The sequence below is a fragment of the Mustela erminea genome, chromosome 17, assembly GCF_009829155.1.
Source record: "Mustela erminea isolate mMusErm1 chromosome 17, mMusErm1.Pri, whole genome shotgun sequence".
Taxonomy (NCBI): Eukaryota; Metazoa; Chordata; class Mammalia; order Carnivora; family Mustelidae; genus Mustela; species Mustela erminea.
The window spans coordinates 20,730,916-20,756,959 of NC_045630.1; the positions used below are offsets into that span (position 1 = coordinate 20,730,916).

At 36.1% G+C, this 26,044-nt stretch overlaps 1 protein-coding gene across 1 annotated transcript in view; it reads left to right on the forward strand.

Annotated features, from left to right (window-relative positions):
- Positions 1–26,044, forward strand: part of SWT1 (SWT1 RNA endoribonuclease homolog) — a 103,787-nt gene that overhangs the window by 51,927 nt on the left and 25,816 nt on the right. Inside the window, 2 exon segments of the mRNA XM_032318993.1 lie at positions 1,155–1,342; positions 6,041–6,172. Coding sequence (XP_032174884.1) covers positions 1,155–1,342; positions 6,041–6,172 — 320 coding nt within the window.

Genomic DNA, 26,044 nt, shown 5'->3' on the forward strand with positions numbered 1-26,044 from the left:
CCAATTACCTGCTAGATATCTTTACTTAAATATCTTTTTATTCTTCACAGTAGACATTCTAAACGCAGATCTGTGGTCTGTTTCTCCTCTTTTCCATAACCAGCCTGCCTTCTTGGCTTTACTACAGGTGGCCATAAAATCCAGAAATGTAGATAAATGTACATTAAATGCCGTACTGCTCTTACATTATAATACATTATAATACATGATACATTCAGGGTGTTGCCTTCAAATAAAACTGTGTCTTTACATTCCTCTGGAGCAGTAAATCAAGGAGGTTTGATCTATTTTTACCTTATGGACAGTTTATATTTCTATTATTTGTGTATTTATTCTTGTAGACATCTAAATTTAAAAAATCTTAGCGTCTCCTTCATTTCCTAAATCTAGATTTTGGCTAAATCTTATAAAATTTTTCTTGTGTACATTTTTTGTTTTCTTTTTCTTCTTCTACCTTTTCAGCCTAATTCAAGTTCTCAGGACTTGTCTACTGGATTATTTCAGTAGCCTTCTAGACAGTCTCCTTGCCTCTTGAGAAACTTTCAGTGGCTTCTTCAATAGCAAAAGGTTTACTTTCTGTCTTTTTCTTTTTTTTTTAATAATAATCCATTCTTGTTAATGGATCGTAGGGTACTTGGAGGCTTGATTCCACATGTTTATCGTTGTATCCTAAGTGTTCTCTGTCTTGTTCAGTACCATATATATAGAAGGGTTCAAATAGTATTCTTTTTTTTTTTTTTAAGATTTTATTTATTTATTTGACAGACAGAGATCACAAGTAGGCAGGGAGGCAGGCAGAGAGCCCGATGCAGGGCTCGATCCCAGGACCCTGAGATCATGACCAGAGCCGAAGGCAGAGACTTAACCCACTGAGCCACCCAGGCGCCCCCAAATAGTATTCTTAAATTGATATTAGCACGTTGGCTAAGAAAGGTCACTATAATAAAATATTGGAACTATTTGATATAAATGGAAAAGGAAAAAATATATGTGTTTTAGCTCTGATGCTTTTCTGGAATATTCTGTACATAATCAAGGACAAAGAAGAGTCAACACTTCTTGGAAACCTAGAACACTGTAAGCACAATTGGCATTGTTTCTCTCACTTCCTAGTGAAGAACTAGCTGAAATTTGTGTAATTCTTATTTCCCCAGGTCAAGGCAAAACTTAAGCAAAATCCTTCAGAAACTACAGTGGGTAAAAAGCAAGAAGATACTTCTTTGATGAAGTCTAATAACCAAGAAATCACCATTTTCTCAGGTTCTCATCTTCCGCAACCTAACAGGCATCAAGAAATCTGGTCTATCCTAGAGAATGTTTGGATTACATTATATCAGAACAGGTACTAAATTTCCAAGAATTTTTGAATTCTCGGCTTTTCCATCGTTACTGTTATTCATTGAACAGTTAGTGTTTGGGTTATGAGTTTAATGTATTAGATTATCTAACTGAGGGCCTTTTATCAAATTGGTGCCTTAGAAACAGTGATGCTTAAATAAGGGTGCAATCAGATTTATCTTGAGTGTTTTAAAAATACATATGCCTAGGCTCTATCCCTAGAAATTCTGACTTGATAAGACCGAGGTGACACTGAGATAGTGCATTAAAAAAAAAAAATCTCTATAGGTGATTCAGATGTGAAACCTTCATGACAAGTATTTCCCATGTATGTCAGAACCAAAAAAAGCCACCTAGATTGCTAAACAAATCAGTAGGACACAAAACCTTAATGACATTTAAGATAATCTAAGAAAAGGTCATTTAACTTTAGGGAGAATTCATGTAAGACTTTCTAAAAAGAAGGATAAATACTTATATTTAAAAGGAAGAAATGCTTTTATTCCTTTGATATCCATGAAAGCATACTATGTTCTTGGTAAAATGAAAAGATAGAGACCATTTGTGAGTAGTTCTTTAAATGCTGCTGGAGTAGCTTAAAAAAAGTAATTTAAAATAACTGCTTTTAAAGTAGGCCGACCTTCCCTCCTGTACTTTTTCCCAAGCCCATAATCTTTATATGATTTTATATGTATTATATATTTGCGGGTCACGAAAGCTTTTTAGTATGATTTTTGTTCAAGGGCCCAGTATCACTGTTATTTTGGATTAAGATCATCTGTCATTTCCTCTGTCAGGAAATGGGCAGCAAAGTAATATGAACACTCTTTTTAAACATCTTTTCTCTCTTATAACACTGTAGACCCATTTTTAGTCTTTGCCTACAATTATAAGTTCTTTCAAACAAATGTGTAGTTTGTCACATTAAAGAAATACCAATACCTAACATGTAAGCTGAAGAAAACAATAGTTAAAAATTTGTGTTTTCATGTAATGCATTTGTATTTTCATATTTTTGTTTTGTCCAGTCTTAACATACTGGAAATGTTTTGGCTAATCAGATATTCTTGTTAGCAGGAAGTTACCCCATATACTAGGCAAAGATTATCACTTTCAAAATAAAATAGATTAAAGCCATTTCTAAGATATTTTGATCTTCTTTTCATTTAGAAAATATTTCTAAATTTCATTTAGAAAATAAAATTTTCATTTTAGAAAAATTCAAATATTCAAAATTTGAGTACCTTATTTGTCTTAGAATTGACCTATAATATACATACATTTGTGTTGGATGTTAGAGTTCCTGGTAAATTCTGTATAATAAATCAACTTTACTTTGTAGTATTTCAGTATTTCATGAAAAATTCTTATATTGCTATATCAGTGCATAGTTCAGTGACCAGAGTCACTGTAAAACTTTTCAATATATTCATGCTTGAGCCCTTCATTGAGAGCTGCTCTTTTGAAGGTTGAGGTAGTGAGAAGGGAGGCAAGATGGCAGAGGGATCGGAGACCTCATTTTGTCTGGTGCCCTGAATTTATCTGTATATCTACCAAACCATCCCGAACAACCATGAAATCAGCCTGAGTTGTAAGAATATATATCTGGATCTCTACAAGCAGAAAAACTCTACCGGGCCTGAGTGGTGGCATCAGACTGCTCCAATTTTTCCTAGGGTGCATCCTGCCTGGGTCATGGTTGACCCATGGACTCTGTACATTCCCTCAACATCCCTCACAGATTGACTAAGAGGAACAACTCCCAACAAAGAAAAGAACCAGAGACAGTGGCCTCTGCCACAGACTTAATGGATATGGATATAAGCAAGATGTTAGAAATAGACTTCAGAGTAACACTTATGAAGTCACTATCTAGGCTTAAGAAAAGTACTAGCGACAATATAGAATCTTTAAGGGCAGGAATGAGAGCTAATCACGCCAAACTTAAAAATGCTATGAAGGAGATGCAGTCTAAACTGGATACTCTGACTACCAGGGTACATGAGAAAGCAGAACGAATTAGTGGTCTAGAAGATAAGATGATAGAAAGGAAGCAGGTCAAGGAGGATAGGGATAAACAACTAGAAGCCCATGAGAGCAGAGTTAGAGAGATCAATGATGTCATGAAACGTTCCAAAGTCAGAAATTACTTGGATCCTTGAAGGTTTGGAGAGAGAGAGAGAGAGTGAGAGAGAGAAAGAGAGAGAGAGAGAGAGAGAGAGAGGACTAGAAGGTGTACTTGAGAAAATCATAGCTGAGAACTTCCCCAATCTGGGGAAGGAAATAAGAATTCTCGTCCAAGAGGCAGAGAGGATCCCTCCCAAGATCAATAAAAATAGACCAATGCTCTGGTATATAATAGAAAACTTGCTAATTTTAGAGCCAAGACAGCTATCCTGGGAGCAGCTAGGGGGAAGAGATTTCTTACCTATGGCGGGAGGAACATCAGAATAATGTCAGACCTGTCCACAGAGACCTGGCAAGCCAGAAAGGGCTGGCAAGACATTATCAGGGTACTAAATGAGAAGAACATGCAACCAAGAATACTTTATTGAGCAAAGCTGTTATTCACAGCAGATGGAGAGACAACAAGCTTCCAGGACGGGCAGAAACTGAAAGAATATGTGACCACCAAACCAGCCCTTCAAGAAACAATAAAAGGGGGGTTCTGTAAAAGAAGAAAGACCTCCAAGAATATCATAGACCAGAAATTTACAGAGACCATCTATAGAAACGGGGGCTTTATGGGAAACGGGCTTTACAGGCAATATGATGGCACTAAATTAATACCTTCCAGTAGTTACTCTCAACATGAATGGCCTAAATGCTTCCCTGAAATGGCATGGTGCTGAAGATTGGATACAAAGACAGGACCCATCCATGTGCAGTCCACCAGAGGTTCATTTGAAACCTAAAGACACCTCCAGATTAAAAGTGAGGGGATGGAGAATCATTTATCATGAAGGTGTAGTAGGCTACTAGTGTTTCAGAATACTTTTTCTTTTAGAAAGGTCAAACTGTACTTATTAACCATTGTATTTATTCAGATTTCCTAAGTTTTCCCTTTTGCACGCTTGTCAAAACGCTTTACCCCTTTCATACATGTAGGAATGTGGAAAAGCAATTTTTTGGTTCCTCAGTACATTAAATGTGCCATCATCATATAACTCCGCAGTGCCACTCTTAGGTATGTACCTAAAAGAACGGAACACAAGTGTTCAAACAGAAACATGTGCATGAATGTTCACAACTATTTACAATAGCTAAAGTGGAAACAGTCATATGTACATCAGCAGATGAGTGGATACACGAAATGTGTCTCATAAAATGGGTATATCCATAAAATGGAACGTTACACAGCTATAAGGAAGTATCCATACACAATATGGTGTGAATGAATTCAGAAACATGCTAAGTGAAGGAAGCTAGACACAAAAGGTCACGTGGCATATAATTTCATTTATATTAAATATCCCCAACAGGCAAATCTATAGAAATAGAAAATAATTAGTGGTTACCAGGGACTGCAGAGAGGGAGGAATGGTGAGTGCTTAATGAATACAGGGTTTCCTTTTGGCACGGTGAAGATGTTCTATGAGTAGATAGTGGTGATGGTTGTAGACATTGTGAATGTATCAAATGCCACAGAATTGTACACTTTAAAATGTTAAAATGGTAATTTTATGTTTTTTTTTCACCATAATTATTTAAAAAAATGCTTTGGAAAGTACTGTGAAGTAAGCAACTTCCTTGAATGCTACTACCTGAAGATAACCAGTAGTTAACATGGTTATTCTCATGTATACCCAGCTGTATTTTAAAGCATGGTTATTAGTCTAGGGCTGCCATAGCACATTACCACAAACTAGGTGGTTTAAAATAACAGAGATTTATTCATTCATGGTTCTGGAAACTGAAAAGTCTGAAATCAAGGTGTCTGTCTTCAGGGTTGATTGTTTTGAGAAGTTCTACAAAGATCCCATTTCAAATAAAGTCACATTCTGAGGTTCTGGGTGAACGTGAATTTCAGGGGCATACTCATCAATCCAGTACAGCATATATTTTGATTTTTTTATATGGTGGTGGTTATGTTCTCTAAATAAATTTTGTATACCTTTATTTTTCTATCTTACAGATGGCGTAAGCATTATTTTAGTAGTTCTTTGGTATTTCATCAGGTGGCTAATTCACTATTTACTTAACACTTTTTACATCATGGCACATGTAGGTGATTACTAATTGTTGACCAGTTGCAAGTTATTATTAATGTGCTAGATTTCTAAAATTGGAATTACCAGAGTAAGGTGTATGGATATTTAAAACTAATAGTTTCAGGAAACATGTGTATCTGATGTCTTTTTTTCTTCATCCTTATATACGGGAGTACTGTTAGTATTTATGGATTGATTTGAATGCAGATTAACAGTATTCTGTGTCTTATGGTCTCTTGATAAGAAACATTATTCCCACAGCTTGTAAGTATTACTTTAGATTAGACGAACATAGTTTTTACTCTGGATCCTTTGCTTGAATGGTAGCCTGGACATTCACAGGTCATTGTGTCTTATTTCTAATTTTAATCAATCAGGATTATGAGGGAGGAGTTATAAATATTACCTCATTTTATATATTAGAAATGGAAATGCTTGAATTAACATAAATGTGCATGTATATGAGTATCTTTTCTTTTTCTCTATTTTAGCATGGATGTATTTCAAAGATTGGGCTCAAATGCAGCTTTGACTTCTTCAAAAATAGCGTCATTTGAAGAAGCTTATGTATCTCTTCAAAAGTTAATGGCAGCTGTGAAAGATATTCTTGAAGGAATACAGAGGTAAACACTAATTAATTTTAAAATTTCATTTATTACTTTTCTCTTTCTTCCAGGTTTACGGGCCTTTTCTGGGAGCCTTCCAAAAAATTTTATAAACTAAGGACTTTTAGGCTTACGTTTTCTCTCTCCCTCGTAAAGAATCCCTATTTAGAGTCTGGACCACTAGAATGTTCCTAGTTTTTCCTTTGTAGAAGAAATATACCAGGTTGTAAGCTTCATAAAGAACCTTATTTTCATTATTGTGCAACTTTAGCTCCGAAAACAGTGCCTGGCAAAAAATGGGCACTCAGTAATTCCTTGTTGAATAAATATATGTGTAGGTAATTATCACTACCCTTTAAAAACAAATACATGTTAATATTTGTTAACAGGATTGATTTCCTCAAATACAGTCTCATAGGTCCGCAGACTGAAAAAGTGTGAAGCAGCATAGTCTTATAATGCTTTGAGACTTATACGTATGTGATTATTTTAAATATTTGTGGAGCGCATAGAAACCGTGGAGCCAGAGAGCTATAGAGTGAACCAGACATCACCTTTATAGAATAAAGTCCAATGTTTTCTTTTGTGACAGTAAAGAATACTGTACTTAATCTTGCAAATTTTTGAATACATACCAAAATTGCTTGACTTGAGTTAAATATGCAGCTTGCTCACAGAAGACTATTGTTCCTTATAAATTAAAAACCAAAAACCAAAGAAATAAAACTGATTTGATTTGATTTGATTATGTCCAAACTTTAAAAACTTGGATTTTTGAAACAACAGTAATTTTTAAGCTTTTTTCCCCTTTTCCTTTTAAGGGTTTTTGGAAACTTCATCTCATTGCTAACACACACACTCTTTTTACTCCTTTTTGGATCACAGTTGGCTAAATGATTCTTAGAATAGCTTTTTGGTGTTCTTAAGTTGCTAATGAATTGAAGATGTGGCAGATCCCAAGGCAAGTGAAATTTATCATCTCTCGGTGGAAAAATAAGGGAATACTAAAGAAGAGTAGCTTTATGAGGGAGAAATAGTCAGTTTTTAAATTTTAGTTATCTGTTGTCACATTCTAGGTTGCATTAAAGCCATTCTTGACACAACCTTTTCTCCAGAAAGTACGGCTAGCAATCTGTATTGTTACTCATACAAGCCTTTGGGGAATCCAAATTAGATTCAATCTCTGACTTCAAAGAGGTTGTTTGTAGAAAGAGTGTAAACAGTCACATTACAACAGATAATTGCAATGGAATTGCTAATATTCTAATAGGAAAATATGTAGTGGAGGGAAGAAGTGTTTGGCAATAGATGAGGTTGGTGGTGAATGTCTTGTAGGCCACTCAAAGCAATTTCTACTTTATCCCAGCTAGCATTGCACACATTTAGGCCTGTTAATTATGTCCCTGGACAGAAGTGTTTCTGATCCAAAAAGTTGTGGAGATACTGCACACTACGCCATGCTCTCGGAAAATCGCTGTATGCCCATTTACGTATTGATGGGTTTTATAAACCTTTTTAATTTTAGGAGCTTGAAACATATAGGTGTCTGGATGCCCCATGCCAGAGACTCTGATGTAATTGGTCTAAGTGTGTACCTGGCTAACAGATTTTTAAGCCTCCAGCAGGTGATCCTAATGTGTAGTCAAGGTTGAGAACCACTAGACAGTATTCTTAACCAGTGGTATTCAAAGTGTAGTCACAGAATTGACATCCTCATCTCCACCCAGAACTTGTTACAAATCCAAATTCTCAAATACCTGCCAGACCCTCCTGAATCCGAAACTCATCCTAGGCTGAGCACCACTGCTATCATGTCAAGCCAGAGTGGAAAAGCATGTACTGCTTCCATAAGTTGTATTTAAAGAAATAAATATTTGAATTTTAAGGCTGAAAGAATCACAAAATTCTGTCACGTGTTGAGACACGTGTTGATATAATTAACCAAACCAGTTAGTTACCTGTTGGGGGAACTTGTTAAAAATGCAGAGTTCTAGTTGTAGTGAAATCACAGTATCTGTAGATATTTCATGGAGGGAGGGACAATGTATTTTTAACAAGCATTCCAGAGGATTTATATGCAGGTGGTGGGGACCACAGTAAGGAAACAAATTCAAATTCCTATAATAAATATATTAGAACTACTTTGCCACCAGTAGAGGGCATTGTGAATAAAAAAAGTTGCTCATTTCAGCATTCATTAATCTACAGGAAATTACTAATATCGCAAGGTTTTTCTTTTTGAAGCCCTTCAGACAATAGGCATTTAAATCAAAATGTAATAGTAGTTAATAATTATGTTATTTTGTCAAGTGTGTATGTAGTCTTAAAATCTTTTAAGAAACAGTCATGTTCAACTCAGTTAAGTTTTTTTTTGGGTGGCTAACTATGGGTAGATTTTTAAATTTTTTTTTTTTTTGATTTTTAAATTTTTTAAACATTGAAAAATACACCCAACTTCATAGCGACTGCATATCGTTAGCATTTTCTGATACTTGTTAAACTGGAACAGTTTCATTTGATTTTGAGATATATAGCTCAACTCTTGTTTTTATCATAGCAGATCATGTGTGTTGTTACATTGGGTATCAATAACAAGGTAACCTGTTAACCCAGTCTTTTCATTAAAGAAGTATATGAAAATGTGTTTATTAAACTAAGAGTTTGGGCTTCTAGTTCCAGGCTTATCCCTTTGACTTTAGACCTGTTACCTCCACTTTTTAAGCTGGTCTCTTTCCTTATGAAGTGAGAATCCTGATATCTTCTTAGCAGAATGAGATAATGTATGTGGAAATACTTTGTAGTCTGCAACATAAGTGTTAGTCTTTGTTTTCTCCTTAAAGCTGATATGTTAAATTTGAAATGTTGAAATGTTTAAACATGGCTGTGATAAATCGGGGTAGAAAACGTCGGTGGAGCAGTTGTCCACACAGTTATACAATTGGGAGCAGAATACCTGAGTTTGCAAAAGTTGAAAAACAGGTGGGAATATTGCTGATGGTTATACTTTCTACACACTTCTTCCTGTGTGGGAGAGGGAACTTAATATATTTGCTCTTGGTTTAGAAATTACTTTTCTCTTTCTCATCTCTTTTTGTGTATATAGGAGTAATCTGAGCACTTTCGTTAATGGCCTCTTTATCTGATCACTGGAGAACCAGAGTCCGTACTCTTTCCATGTAGACAAAAGTGCATTAAGGGTTTTTTGTTGTTGGTGGTGGTGGTGGTGTTTTGTTTTTTATTTAGATTTGTACTATTTAGTCTCATTTTATAGTTTAGTAAACATCATCAGGTTACTCTCAAGATCACAAAAACCTTTTTGCTTAGTAATTAAAGACTACAAAGGTTCATTTGGAGTGAAAAATTAATTGGGGAGTCATATGACAAATTCTAAAGAGAAGTTCTGCTTGTACAGTAATAAAAAATGTTACATATCTGTGTTTCAATTGGCATCTCTACAGAGTTAAGTAAATAGGTCATATAATCCAACTCCAAAGCATACTGTAAATGTGGTGTGTAGATTCACTTGAAAGCTAATACTCAAAACAGCAATGACAATGTTTTACGGAGGTTTTTGTGTCTCTGAAGTGATGATGAGCTGCCTGGTTTGGAAGCAGGGAAGGAGTGAAGAGTGAAGGTAGGAAATCGCACTCTGCCTCAGTTTTGTAATCGTGTTCGTGTGTTTCATCGTTATAAAACAAACTTGAAATTATTTTTAAAAAACAAAAATAGGAGCATTTTGAATCTAAAAATATAAGTAGATCATGCCTAAATGGGCACATTCATCTTAACACTTGATTTAACATGTAAAACTGTACTTCTGTGTTCCTTTAATGAACTCTAGATTCCTTGCTCAGGTAGCTTTAGATGAAATTTGAAATAATGAATGTTTTCTGAGTTTTGTATTTTGAATCATAAGCAGAGGTGGGAGAAGGAATTACTATTCCTTGTAAGTAACTTGCCACATTTTAGAAGGGGGTATGTTTTTATATGTAAGGGTATCTCTTGTTTAAGTAACATTTTCTTTTTAGCTGTCATATTTGCTTTGGTTGTTTTTAAATGAGGATTAATTGAGTGTTAACTGATGCATTGGACTTGGTCATATTCTAGGTGGGTTCATGCGTCATCATAGAATATGATTTTGGAAAATGAGACTTGTGCTTAGATTTAGGAAAGGGAAGATGATTAATTTTTATCATCTTTAAATGCCTTAATGATCTTCAAAACTTCAGTAACCTCTGTTACAGTCCTGTGGCTTTGGTTTGAAATACTTTGTAGAACTGTTTTTCTTTTCTTTTCTTTTCTTTTAAAGATATTATTATTTATTTGACAGAGAGAGAGACAAGGAGAGAGGGAACACAAGCAGGGGAAGTGGGAGAGGGAGAAGAAGGTTTCTTGCTGAGCAGGGAGCTGGATGTGGGGCTCGATCCCAGGATCCTGGGATCCTGATGTCAGCTGAAGGCAGACACATAACAACTGAGTCACCCAGGCTCCCTGTAGAGCTGTTTTTCTAAAGCACAGTAATAGTCATGAAGTTTAGGATTTTTTTTTTTTTTTGGTATGTCATTTACATGTATTTTTATCTTATTAAGCCTCTAAAAATGAATCTTCCCATTGCAGTCTTACGGCATGTTAACCTAAGAGCAAAACAAGTACTGGTATAACCATACATGATTCCTGTAAAAAGGAATCCTATAATCACAGCTTTTCAGATCTGCTAGTGATTTAGTCACTTCAAAGAAGGTGGAGTTTGCATTTGCAGGAATATTTTGTTAACTGCATGGTGCATGTTTTGGTAGCTGGCCTCTTGAGGTGTTTTAGAAAGGGTATTTAGAAAAGGTCATCCTTCAGTTGACACAAGGACAACAATGTTTAGGCTGTTTTACAGATCAAGGTAGTCACTGAAACAGGTTCCAGTTAGAGACACGTGTAGATTATAAAAACAGAAGTGGCTTTTCAGCATCTCAACTCATTGCAGTATGCAAGTAGTTCAGCCGTGGATAAAAAAATTGTCCCTATCTAGGGTGGAGAAGTTTGTTCATGGTTAGCTCTGACCTACTTTCTTTGAGGCTTGGCCTTTCTACCCTTAGATCATTGGACTGTACATCCCCACTCCACCCCCCTGGAGTTTGCACAACTCCCCAGGTATCACTGGACCTCTTTATCAGACTCTTTGCGCACCCCTTGTCCTGTTCAAAACCAAAAGTATCAGTTGCTATGTTGAATAAGAGAAACTAATACAACCTATGAATTAAAAATGAAAGGACCTACTTGCTTTACCCTCCATGCCATCATTTTGTACCAACTTTCTTCTAATTTTTTTCCTAATCAGCTCCCTGAGATTTTGAACAGCTTTATGGGAGAAACTTTGCCTACTTTTGTTTGCCTACTTTTGTATATCTACATCTATGCCCAGATCACAACTATACATAATAAACGGGGGAGGAAAGTATTGAATGGGTTTTTTATGGTCTTTCTAGGGAAGGGAAACTTCTTTAGGGCTAAATACTACTAATAGTACTATGTTATGACATTCAATGAATAGGCAATGTCAAGGTTTTAAAAGTGATAGGAGTGCAAGCTAAGGAAGGGTCAAGAACAAGAAAGTCAGGAGGAAGGAGAACAACCGGAAGGAGGAGGTAGAGGAGATAAGATGAAGGTATTTATCTCTAGAACAGATGGTGGAACCCTCGGTAATTTGCCCACACGGCTAGAAGGAAAGACAGGAGCTAATGGGAGGGATTGGAATTCAGGGAATATAAGCAAATATTTCTTATATAAGACATAGGTAATGGGGTCACTTGGGTGGCTCAGTCAGTTAGCTATGGGACCCTTGATTTTGACTCAGGTCATTGTTTCAGGGTCATAAGATCGAGCCCCAGGTTGGGCGCTGGGCTGGGCGTGGAGCCTCCTTAGTATTCTCTTTCTAGCCTCTCTGTCTGCCCCTCCCCCTGTGTGCTCTCTCAAAACAAAACAAAACAAAACAAAACAAAAACCAAAACCCACATAACAGATGGTTATTTAATAAAAGCTTTTTATGATACCTATATTGCAGCTTGATAAACACTGCTCTAAGAACATTTATAGCAAGTGTTATATATAATACATAATAAAATTTACATTTGCTGACAAGATATGAGACATCCACATATAAATCTGACTGAATGACCCAGCATTAACTGCTGTTCTTTTAACCTGGCTCTTTAATGCTACTGAGGATGACAGATTGCTCAAGACTTAATTTTTAGAATAATTAGATTTTTACATATGTGAAGCTCTTATCTATGCTTCCCAGGACTTACAATTCAAGAATATGACATAGGGGCCTTTATTTTTATTCTGAATATCAGTGGGTTGATGTCATAATTACTCCTTCCATCCCTGAAGCATTTCTAAGTGTCAGTGTTCCCTTCTTCTAATCAATAAAATCCAGGTTTGGGTGAGAGATAAGCATTTCCGTTGTAAACCCTTTGATCACAGGAGAATTAAGCAATTAAATGTAAAGGCTACTTCTTGAAGATTGCAAATATTTTAGTTTGTTTATGTAGTTGTTTTTATTTATAATCAATATTCTTTTAAATTTGCCTTTTGTTTATAGGTGGTTATTTCTTATTTCTTGATTTGGTATTTGATTAAAATTCCCTGCTATTTAAGTCTTATGTTAAGAAATGCTAAAATCAGTTAAAACTACATTTTTCAGTGAAGCAGATGGAGTAAATTGACTAAACCAGTGGGGTTGAACATTAGTAAGATAAATGAAATAGGGGAAATTAAAGGTGCTGAATAAGGGCTTTTATAGTAATTTTAATTTAAAGAGTAAATATATAGGATAAAGCCAGATGATCAGTTCTGATTCCTTCTCACAGAGTAGTTGTACAAAACGTTTAGAGACTCTATTATTCCCATCTCTTTTGAGAAATATCCTCTTGTGCCTCTAAAGATCTTCTCACATGGTGGTAGGCCAACCATCTGCTTATTTTAAGAAGTGATGCAATCAATATCCTCAAGGCTACTTAATAATATAAAAGATTTGAGTCTACCTCAGGACAGTGTTTTCTACATAGAAGACAATCAATAAATACTTATCTTCTCTTTAAAGAGAGAGAACACAAGCAGTAGGAGCAGTCGGAAGAGGGAGAAACAGGCTCCCTGCTGAGCAAGGAGCCCGATTTGGGACTTGATTCCAGGACTGGGATCATGATGGGAGCCGAAGCCAGGTTCTTAACCAACTGAGCCACCCAGGCACCCCTCAATAAATATTTATTGTATATCAGAAACCCCTGGAATTATCTAACATTTTGACCTGCCAGTTCCTATTAATGAGGCATAATAACCCTTCTAGAATCAGCATATACTTGGCCTTAATAATAATATAACTGAAACTCTAGGTTGTAAATTTTCCAGTTAATCTTTCTTTTTGCCAACATTAAGCTAATTTACTTTTTGACAGCATGTAGCCAAATATATTTCCCCAACTTAATTGTTGAGCTAAGACAAGTTATGAAAATCATCAAAATTATATTTTCTATATTAAAGATGGCAATTTATGCAGATCTTATTTTAAACCCTTTTGATTATATAGATTAAAAAGTGTGAGTACTTTGGTACACTAGTGGAGCATAAAATAGTGTAAAGAATGTACCCATCAGCCTTCTTCAAAAGGATTTGCATGCATTTACTAGGGTGACTGCTATAAAGAAGTGAATATTACAACCTTGTAGGGAATTGCTAGATACTGGCTCAGAGTTAATGCTAATTCCAGCGACCTAAAATTCCACTGTAGTTGGAGAAATGGTCAGAGAGAATCCAATCCACTTTGACTGATACACAGTAACTACTGGTTTGTTTAAAAACTTGGAGAAAACAAGATTGAAAGTCTGCTGACAAAGGTGTCTGGAGAAGAGGTATATAGATGGGCATCTTGGTATGGGCACTGCGTGGGAGGGTGTTTGTGTCCCGTGTAAATACAGTAGATGTCAGTCTCTCCCCAGCCACCCGAGTGTTTGGTCAGTGAGCTTATATACAAAGGGACAATGACTGCTTCTATAAGATGAGCTCAAAAGTGAGACTTCTGCTCATGAAGGCTGCTCTGGCTACTACCTGTGCTGAGAGCCCAAACTTTCACCAGCAGAAGCAAATGCTTAGCATTCAATAAGGCACCATTCCCTTGGAGATCAGTAAGTCATTTAGTGATAGTGATTTGTCCTCACCAAGAATAGAATTCTTTTGGGTATGGCTTTGCTTTTCCTCATAGTAGTGATTCTGCTAGCAACTCTTTCTATTGATTTAAGGGTCTCTTGGCCACTGCCTTGGTATGCCATTCAACTAAGAAACTAATTTTATAGTGAAAGCGCAGCTATGGCTACATGGAATTCATTGTCTTTATTATACGCTAAGGATCTGGCTTTGCAAAACACTGGAGTGACCTATAAGCATTTTATTTACCATAGCAGTGGTGAAGTTCAAGGCTGTTTTCACCTTAGAATATGTAGGATTCAAGAATCAAGGGGAGTAAGTGGTAATGGTTTCTCTCTTATTGTACTAAATAACTCTTCTCCTGGTAGAAAGTACTGCTTCAGTCATTGCTTAGTCAGGAAAACAGAAGTGACTTTAGGTATTTCAAACAGAAAATTTTAATATATATCCTAATACTGTTGGAAGGACTAGAAGAGAAAAAGGGAGATGATGGGCATATCTGGAGGCACAAAAAAGAAGAGGGTTTTTAATGCATTTTGTAAATATCTTGTATCCTGTGTACCATAGGAACACAATACATGATTAACTGTGACTTTTCAGTATTTTCTGTGCAGAAAGAGGCATTCTTCAGTATGTTGCATTCAATGAAGCTTTAATTGTTATTTTTGCTTTACATTTTTAAGCTTAGGGCAGCCATTTGTCCTCAAAGCAAAACAAAATACAACTTATTTTCAATACCTTAATCAGGAATTAGTTCTTTTCATAAATGTATAGATTTCCAGAGAAGTTGCAGAGAGAGAATTGTATTATAACTTGAGCCAACATACTTTTCATACCCATGCATTTTCAACTTTCTATTAAAAGTCATTTTAAAGATTTTTGTCAATTTTATTTTAGAGAGTGAGATTGTGTGAGTGGGAGAGGGGGAGGAAGAAAGAGAATCTTAAGCAGACTCCGCGCTGAGCCGGATGTGGTGCTCAGTCTCACAACTCTGAGGTCATAACCTGAGCCAAAACCAGGAGTCGAAGGCTTAACTGACTGAGCCACCCAGGCACCCCAAAAGTCACTTCAAATAGAATTCCATGTTCAGAAATGTATTGTCAATTGAACCACCCAGGTGCCTCTGTATTGCCAGTTCTTGAACTTAGATGCTTCTATGATGAAATGACTTGTGGGACCGGACCATTGTTTCTGTACCTGGTCCTTATAGATGTCTGTCCTCTGCCTCAGGTCCATGTTTTATCTGGGCTCTAGGGTGATTGGTTCCTGCTGCCACTACCTATCTGTCTACCACCAATAAAGCCACTGATCTCTCTTTTCTCTTCATGCTGAGATATGAAAACTATTCTTAGTTCAACTAAGATACAGTAGGACTTTATCGAGGGAACCTTCACTAAAAAGCTAATGAATGTATGACTAAAGAGAAAGAAAAAAAAGACAAGAGCAGTTTTCTTATATAGTTTCAGTCAGATGTTGTCTGGTGTTATCTCAAAGGCTGGCTGATACGGGGTGTTGCCCAGAACACCAACTGTAGCATCTCCATGTACTTCAACTTCCTCATACGTTGAAGGCCAGTTTCCAAGAGTGTCCAAAAATATTGGGTGAAAGGCATATTGCCTTAATCCTATAGTGTCATTACCCCTATAGTCACGGACCTGCCTAGACCCAGGGGAAGGGAATGTAGACACTGTTGATAGAAGGAGGAATGTCAGCATTACATTTTAAGAAGGACAAGAGATCTTGTTGTGTGGCCATTTTGGAACACAACAGTTTATATCCCTTCAACTACCCAAATATACTCATTCCCTCTTCTCAAGACCACCATGTTTTATTCCATTATGAAATTAGCTTAAAATCTAGGATCTTATCATTTAAATCAAGTTCAGGTTGGTTGAGACAAGGCTTCTTTGGTGTGACTCCTTGGGTACCATTCTTTTGTGAACTGAAGAGACAAGTTAGTTGCCGCCATCTCCCAGCATATAACATCAAAACAGGCAAGGATACGTGCTATATAACTTCATATTCAAAATGGGGCTGGGGGAACAAGAGGCACACAGAATTCTTAGCAATTCTAGAATTGAGCTATGCACGTGTTGCCACTTCTTTCGTTAGGCAGGGCTCAGTCCTGCTGCCTGCAAATTATTTACAGATGTTGTTGACTCTGTTCTCTGGGCTCTTGGTTTTGGCCTCTGAACTTTTAACATAAGCTGCAAATGAGGAGCCTTCTCAGCCTGCCTCCTGTTCATAAAAGGTAGGAGAGTCCGAAACCTCTTTTCATTTTGTATTATCTCTAGCCCATGTAGTCCAAGGAGTGGTACTTGTACTAGAACATTCCTCTAAAACACTAACTTCTGTGAATCTTACTGGGGTTCACTCCAATAGATAAAAATCACAACCACAAATTGGTTTGAAATAAACACTTGCACTTGAACCCTACTTTGGGTTCCTGCCACTGCTTCAGGGCCATGCTGTCAATATTTTTGGAAGTCTTGTCTAACGGAATTTGTGAGGCACACTCTTAAGACCCCCAAAGGGCCATTTGTCTGTCTGAAAAATTCTCCAGGGCACCATAGGTCTTTCTGAGGTTTCAGCAAAAGGTTTTATGGTAATACTATTACTGTTTTCATCTTTAAACCACGTTTTCCTGCCAAACCTATTAAAGGTAAATATTGACTAATACAGTTATGACCTACTGATAAATTCTGTTGTTACTTTATGAACTCTTGATACACTCTTTGCTTTTGCAACATGTTTCCTAGACTCACCCCTAGATCCTGTCCCCACCACCCTCCCCTCTGCATAGGCTCTCCTTTTGTGATCACATCTACTCCCAATCTCTTCATGAACATTATTTCAGTCTTACTCTCACCTCCGTTCAGTTGTGAGCTTGCTGCCCGTCCTCTAACTGGCTAAAACTGAGTTCATCATTTAAATTAGTGCCACATGACTCCTTTCTGTTTTTGTCTCTATTTCTTTTTTGAAAATTTTCTTACTGTGTTCAGTTAGCCAACATATAGTACATCATTAGTTTTTGATGTAGTGCTCAGTGATTCATTAGTTACGTGTAACACCCAGTGCTCTTCACAGCACGTGCTCTCCTTAAGGTACAGCATTCTCTGTCCTTTCGCTTAAATTTGTTCATTGTATGTTCATATTAGTATATGGTTACTGATTGTTGTCTGAGCAGTTCTGTGATTTTTGTTGAACTTTCCAACTGTAATTGTAAGCTTTTCACTTTTTTAGTAATGCTTTCAACATTTGCTTCCAGTATTGTGGTGTTATGGTGTAGCTTCCTGGCGAATTGATCTCCTTTACTTCTAATAATTTTCCCCTTCAGGGGGGAAAGGTACTGGCAGGTACTACTGCCAGACCAACTCTCTATTTTCTTTTTTGCTAGTATTTTCTCTTATCTCCAACCATTCTAGGTCATTGTTTCTGTAATTAAAAAAATGTTTTTAAACTTAAATTCCACTTAGTTAACATATAACGTATTACTAGTTTTGGGGATAGAGTTCAGTGGCTCATCACTTGCATGTAACACCCCGTGTTCAGTACCTCACATGCTCTTTTTAATGTCCATCCCCCAGTTACCGCACCCCCACCTCCTTTCATTTTTTTTTTTTTTTACTTGACATAAAGCTACACTTGTTTTTTTTTTTTTACACTTGTTTTTTGATTGGTAATAAGTAAAATCTATTTACATAAATATTATTACTGGTATATTTGGACTTACTTATACCATCATTTTATTTTTTAAGTTTCAAACAGGTTTATTAATCCAGAAATACCACCCTACATTTGCAAATGTTGAGATCTTTAAGGATAAACAATTGTTACAGAAACTATAAGAAAACAGCACAGAAGTGCTTACTCATAGGTTGTAGATATAAACCCACAGAATGAAAGAACTAAAACAACAACAACAACAAAACCTTTCTGAGGACTATACAAATGGATATTTGAGATGAAGGGAGACTTCTTACTCATCATTGAACTAAAATGTTGGCTTGTGTTCATGTTATTAAACAAAAACTGTGTTCCCCAAACATCTACAAGGTCAGCTACTAAAATTCCTTTAAAGATCCATAGTAAGGGCCAGCCTGAGGTGCACCAGTGTGGGGCTGTGCAATGTCACTTTACCTTTTGTGTTTGTCTTATTTTCCTTTGTCCTTGCTTTCCTTTTATTGGCTTGAACAAGGTGTAATGTTAGTTTTCTCCAATCCTTCTTTTATACCACTACTCATTGGGAAGTTGTACATTTTATTTCCATTTTCTATTTCTATTGATACCCTTACACTAATAAATGCATATTTGATTTATAAAGTCTAAAACCATCAGGATTGGGGCACCTGGGTGATTCACTCAGTCATTAAGCATCTGACTCTTGATTTTAGCTCAGGTTATGATCTCAGGGTCATAACATGAAGCGTTGGGCTCCCGCTGGGTATGGAGTCTGCTTGGGATTTTCTCTCTCTCCCTCTCCCTTTGCACCCTTCCCCACCAAGAAAATCAGGATTATTCAGATCCCGAGTAAAACGAGGATCTTAAGAACACTTAACTTCTGATCTCCCTCTCATGTCTTCCTTATCCTTCCTTCCTTCCTTTTTTAAAAGATTTTATTTATTTATTTATTTATTTGACAGAGATCACAAGTAGGCAGAGAAGCAGGCAGAGAGAAAGGAGGAAGCAGGCTCCCCGCTGAGCAGAGAGCCCATAGGGGGTTTCATCCCAAGACCCTGGGATCACAACCTGAGCCGAAGGCAGAGGCTTTAATCCACTGAGCCACCCAGGTGCCCCTTTATCCTTATTTTCTAACACTATAGTTTCACATTGTTTTAAACCACTCCCCAGACTATTTATTATTACATAAAATAGTTTTTGTTTTTAGCGCCATGATATTTATTAGGTGTTTGGAAATTTCAGTGCTTCCTTGATCCTGCTCTTTCTTTTAGGTTCAGTTTCCTATTTCATGAAGCAAATTTTTGAGTTGTTCTTTTAGTGAAGACCTGACTCACAATGTTTTGCTTTCATTCTTAATTGATACTTAGCTCAGTGTGGATTCCAGGCTGACAGTTATTTTCCCTGAGCACACTGAACATAAAATTTCATTATCTTCTGTCCTCTTGGAAATGGGAAATTAGCTGTCAGCATATTGCTTTTTCTTAGTAGGTCATCTGTCTTCTTTTTTCTCTGACAGCTTTTAAGATACTCCTCTATAAGTTATATGTTGAGTAATTTTATCTCGATATGTCTAGCTTTGGTCTTAATTTTTCTTTTTTAATTTAAATTCAATTAATTAACATGTAGTATATTATTAGTTTAAGAGGTAAAGTTCAGTGATTCATCAGTCTTATATAACACCCAGTGCTAATTAGATCACTTGTCCTCCTAAGGCCCATCACCCGGTTACTCCACCCCCCACTCTCATCCCCTTCAGCAACCCTCAGTTTGTTTCCTATAGTTAGGAGTTTCTTTTATGGTTTGTCTTCCTCTCTGATTTTGTCTTCTTTTATTTTACACTCCCTTCCTCTGTGATCCTAGCATAATACACTCTAATTCCATCTATGTTGTTGCAAATGGTGGGACTTCATTTTTTTGATGGCTGAATAATATCCCATTTCTTCTTTATCCATTCATCTGTCGATGGACATCTGGGCTCTTTCCATAGTTAAGCTATTGTGGACATTTGCTGCTATAAACATTGGGGTGCATATGCCCCTTCAGATAATTACATTTGTATCTTTGTGGTAGATACCTAGTAGTGCAATTGCTGGTTAGCTCTATTTTCAACGTTTTGAGGAACCTCTCTATTTGTTTTCCAGAGAAGCTGCCCCAGCTTGCATGCGCAGCAGCAGTGTAAGAGGGTCCCCTTCTTCTGCATCCTCGCCAATATCTGTCATTTCCTGTCTTGTTAATTTTAGCCATTCTGACTATTGTAAGGTGGTATCTCATTGCAGTTTTGATTTGTATTTCCCTGATGCTGAGTGTTGAGCATTTTTTCATGTGTCTGTTGGCCATTCTTTTTTGGAGAAATGTCTTATGTCTTCTGCCCATTTTTAAACTGGATTATTTGGAAAAAAAAAATAAACTGGATTATTTGGGTTTTTTTGGGTGTTGAGTTTTATAAGTTCTTTATAGATTTTGAATACTACCCTTTTATCTGATAAGACAATTGCAAATATCTTCTTCCATTCTACCGGTTGTTTTTTGATTTTGCCGACTGTTTCCTTTGCTGTGCAAAAGTTTTTATCTTGATGAGGTCCCAATAGTTCATTTTTGCTTTTGTTTCCCTTGCCTTTGGAGACATGTCTAGCAAGAAGTTGCTGTGGCCCAGGTCAGAGAGTTTGCTGCCTGGGTTCTCCTCTAGGATTTTGTTGGATTCCTGTCTCACATTTAGGTCTTCCATCCATTTTGAGACTGTTTTTGTGTATGGTGTAAGGAAATGGCCCAGTTTCATTCTTCTGCATGTGGCTACACAATTATCCCAACACCATTTGTTGAAGAGACCGTCTTTTTTCCTTTGGATGTTCTTTTTGGCTTTGTCGAAGATTAGTTGACCATAAAGTTGAGGGTCCATTTCTGGGTTCTCTGTTCTTTTCCACCGATCTATATGTCTGTTTTTGTGTCAGTACCATACTGTCTTGATGATTACAGCTTTGATATAGAGCTTGAAGTCTGGCATTGTAATTTCTTGGTTGATCCATTTATTCTTTGGTAGGATGCTCTTCAACCTCCATGTATTTGAGTTCTTTACAAATTTTCTCTCGTGATTGAGTTCCAGTTTCAAAGCATTGTGGTCTGAAAATATGCCAAGGAATGATCCCCATCTTTTGGTACCAGTTGAGACTTGATTTGTGACCCACTGTGTAATCTGTTCTGGAGAATGTTCCATGTGCACTCGAGAAGATTGTATATTCTGTTGCTTTAGGATGGAATGTTCTGAATATATCTGTGAAGTCCCTCTGGTCCAGTGTGTCATTCAAAGTCCGTGTTTCCTTTTTGATCTTCTGCTTAGGTGATCTGTCCATTGTAGTGAGTGGGGTGTTGAAGTCCCCTATTACTGTATTATTATCAATGTGTTTCTTTAATTTTGTTATTGGTAGGCTTATATAATTTAGCCATGTTATGCTCCCATGTTAGGGGCATAAATATTTATAATTGTTAGATCTTCTTGTTGGATAGACCCTTTAATTAGGGTGTAGTGTCCTTCCTCATCTCTTATTACAGTCTTTGGTTTTAAATCTAATTTATCTGATATAAGGATTGTTGCTGCAGATTTCTTTTGATGTCCATTAGCATGATAAATGGTTTTCTACCCTTTCACTTTCAATCTGGAGGTGTTTTTGGGTCTAAAATGAGTCTCTTGAAGACAGCAAATTGATGGGTTTTGCTTTTTTATCCAGTCTAATACCTTGTGTCTTTTGACACAAGTCCCCAAACTTACAAGTTTAGGAATTTTATCAGTTTACTGAAACCTTCTCAGACTCACAGTAATCAAATTGAGAACAAAGTAAGCTGATACATCAGAATGCCTATTGATTTATTTACCATGAAGTTAGTAACTGAACCAAAATATTTATATCCCGGTTGAGCCTTAGAGGAAAGTTTACATTACAAACTAGAGTATTACTATGTTTTGTTGCTGACTTCTGGGGGTATGGGCCTCAAGCTAAAGTAATTTCTCTTCCACTCGAGTGCTTCTTCTGCTTCGGTAGGGTCAGCCATGCCCCTATACAGGGGCATAATCTCTTCTTCCAGGTTCTATGCAGACTACTACTTTTGGTTGACTTTGTCAATTCTGGTAGTTATCTCAAAATTTTGAAACACAACTGGACAGACATCAGTGTTGTTTACATTGCTTTCATTACATTCCTGTTTCCTAAGGATGTATCTTGATGACTTTGATTAGAATGTGATGATCAGTAAGTGTCTGTCAGCTGTGTATTTGCAAACCATATCTTCAGATGAGTATTCATTGTACAGGTTCTAGATATCTAGAGGCATTTTGAGTAGGTTTAAATCACTGCTCTTTTACTTCGTGGACTGACTCCAAAGAGACTGAGATTATGACCATTATATTATTATGCTTACATGCCAATATAGAAAATACACTGTAGGTAGAGGCTAATGACCCAGATAAAAGGATGTGTGAGAAGTATATGGATATATAGTATTGTAACCTTCCTACAAAATTAATAGAAAGCTGTAGTATTTGTCAGTATATTTTTATTGTATGTATATATATATGTATACACACATATAATTATGCTTAGCACATACTTAAGTCATATAATCTGTTTATCTATTGGAATTATATTTTACTTCTGTAGAATTGTTTTTACAATTAAATTACAAATGTACTCATTAAAATTACCTATAAACTCTTCTTGTCCTATTACCAGCTTTAGAAAAAAGATTTCCAGTATTTCAAATTTTAATTATTAATTGTGGTCAAACTACTCAAAAGTTCCTATATTTAATACTTATATCTAATTAGTATAATCACCTTGCAAAGTTCTTTGTCCCTGAAGGGAAAGCTGGAACATACAATTTATCTAATTTGTTTAATTTTTTTCTTTTTACCAGTTCTAATTATATATGGTGTTCTTTCAAAATTGACAGCTGATGAATATCTCCTATTTGCATAGCTGATTTCACTAAATTAACTATAGAAAATATATCATTCTAATTTTACTTGTAATAAGTGACCAAAAATAAAAAATAAAAAAGGGTACTCTAGGATCTAATACTTTTTTTGATAAATTTTCACCCAGTTTATCAGTAATACACTTTAAACTGTCAACAAAATCTAGTTTGGTAGTATTGGTTGTCCAGGGACATCATATAAAAATCAGAAGAACAGAGCTTTGGGGGGGTCATAATAACAGGGAGTTGAATCCTAGTTCCATCCATCACCAAGTTCCTAGTTCCAACCTATTACCAAGATAGGTTAACCTTTTTGTATCTTTTTTCCTGATCTAGAAAGTGGAGTTTATAAAAGTTGCTTTATTAAATTACAGAGATTAGAGATAGCATTTGTTCAGTCCAGTACTGGTTAGATGCTGAACAAATTATATTATCCCCAATAATAATGTAACAGCAGCTCATAATAATAACGAAGGCTTGCATCAGTTCTTGGCTTTAGAGAATGTAAAATGAGTTTTTCAAATAATGCTGTAAGCAAACATTTTCACTTTGTGTAATTACTTTTTTTAATCTAATTTTTTATTGTGGTAAAACATACCATAAAATTTACCATCATTTTCATTTTAAGTGTACTTAAAAGGGTATTCATGTGGTATTAAATGCATTCATAGTGCACAGCCATCACACTATCCATCTCTATAACTTTCAATTCTATAATATTCACCCATCTCTATAATTGAAACTGTATTCCCATTAACTCATTTCCCCCCTGTAGCCTTTAACAGCCAACATTTTACTGTCTATGATTTTGACTACTCTAAATATATACACAAAAGAGTTGAAAACAGGGTCTCAAAGATCATGATCATATGATCATAGCAGCACTAGGCTTAATACATAAAACATGGAAACAACTCAAGTGCCCATCAGCAGATGAATAGTTAAGCACTATGGCATAATACATACAATGGAATATTATTCAACCTTAAAAAGGAAGGAAATTCTGACATAGGCTACAGCATGGATAAGCCTTGAGGACATTATGCTAAGTGAAATAAACCATGTAATTATTTTTTAAACTTAATTAATTTTTTTCACACTCTCAAAAACTATTTTAAAGATGATATTAATGTAAAACTCTGTCTTGCCAGCAGGGAACATAATATATTCAGTTCTGTGGGATGTAAGTTATGATTTATAAATACCCAAGAATATGCTCTCTCTTCTTTTGGATTTCTAGAATTAGATATTAAACTTGAATATTCTAGCCATCTTTTCCCGCTCCTGAGTCTGTTGCTTTATTTTTTCTAAGTAGGAGGAAAGCTTTGTTTGAATTTTTTAAAACTCTAATTGAAAAATTAGTCCATTTAATGCATTGTTTTATTTTTAATTTTAGTCAGATTATTTGGTTAACTTTTATCTTTTTTTTTTTTTAAGATTTTATTTATTTGTTTGAGAGAGGGATCACAATTAGGCAGAGAGGCAGGCAGAGAGAGAGGGGGAAGTAGGCTCCCTGCTGAGCAGAGAGCCTGACGTCCCTGAGATCATGACCCGAGTCGAAGGCAGAGGCTCAACCCTCTGAGCCACCCAAGCGCCCAACTATTATCTTTCTAAAAATTTTGAGTGGATAGGGGCACTTGGGTGGCTTGGTTAAACATCTGACGCTTGATTTCAGCTCAGGTCATGATCTCAGAGTTGTGAGATTGAGTCCCTAGTTGCCTCCTTGCTGGGCATGGGGCCTGCTTAGGATTCTCTGTCTCTCTCTTCCTCTGCCCATTTCACCTTTAAAAAAAAGAATCAATAGTCTTTCTTTTTTATTAAAGAGATCTATTGATAGTGGCTGAGAGGGAAATGAAATTTGTGTGATTCAGATGAGCATGTTGATTATTTAATGCTAATTGCTAATTGCTTTGAGAAAACTCAAAGTGCTTATATGGTTAAGTGTCAGGACTTCTAGTGAGTCTTGGTTCTTCTATAGCTTTGAGAAAGATGTAACAACTATAAAGATTGTGTGTTTGAGCATATACAAAACAGTTTACCAGAAGCATTTGATAAAAGGCAAATTAAAGAGTTTCTTTGCTTACATTTAGAACTCTTTAATTATTTTTTTAAAAGATTTTACCCATTTATTTGAGCGAGAGAGTGCGTGTGCACGAGCTGGGTGAGGGGCAGTGGGAGAGGAAGAAGCAGACTCCTCACTAAGCAGGGAGGCTAAGCTCTGGGGCTCAATCGCAGGACCCTGAGATCATGACCTGAGCTAAAGGCAGATGCTCAGTCAACTGAGCCACCCAGGTGCCCCTAAAATTCTTTAAAAGAACTTTATATTTCATTTGACTTTATAAAATCATTTAGAGGCAAGAAGATGGTGGTGATTATCCTTTTTATTAGTAAAAAAAGCATGGAGTTAAACCAATTGAGATTTAAATATCCCCACTCTCTGTAATCTTGGGCAAGTGTTTTGTAACTCTGACCCTTAGTTTCTACATCTGAAAACTGGTTTTCATAACAGCTAATATATATTGACATATGCCAGGCATGTACTAAACTTCTTAGACACATTATTTTATGTAGTTTGCATAGTAACTTTATAGGGTAAATCCTGCTCCATACTCATTTCACAGGTGAAGACCAGAAGTGCAGAAAAGCAGGTGATTTGATCAAGGTCACATAACTAAATTTGTGATACTAAAAAAATTAGAGATGATGTATGTAATATGGATGTAAAGCAGTGTCAGACTCTGAAGTGTTCAGCAAGACATTATCTATTAATTGCTGATGCTGTTTTAAAAGAAACCAAAGTGCATTTGGGTCAGATTTGGTTTATAAATAATCTACAAGTTGAGGATTAAATACTATTTCAGATGTCTGATTCCCCAACTCTGACTCCAGAATTCCAAGGTGAAATTTCCAGATTAACAACGTGAAGAGAGGCAACCATGTCTCTTAATTTTCTCTTATTTATTTATTTATTTATTCTCTTTTGAAATTTTTTTATTAACATATAATGGTATTATTAGCCCCAGGAGTACAGGTCTGTGAAGGTTTACACAC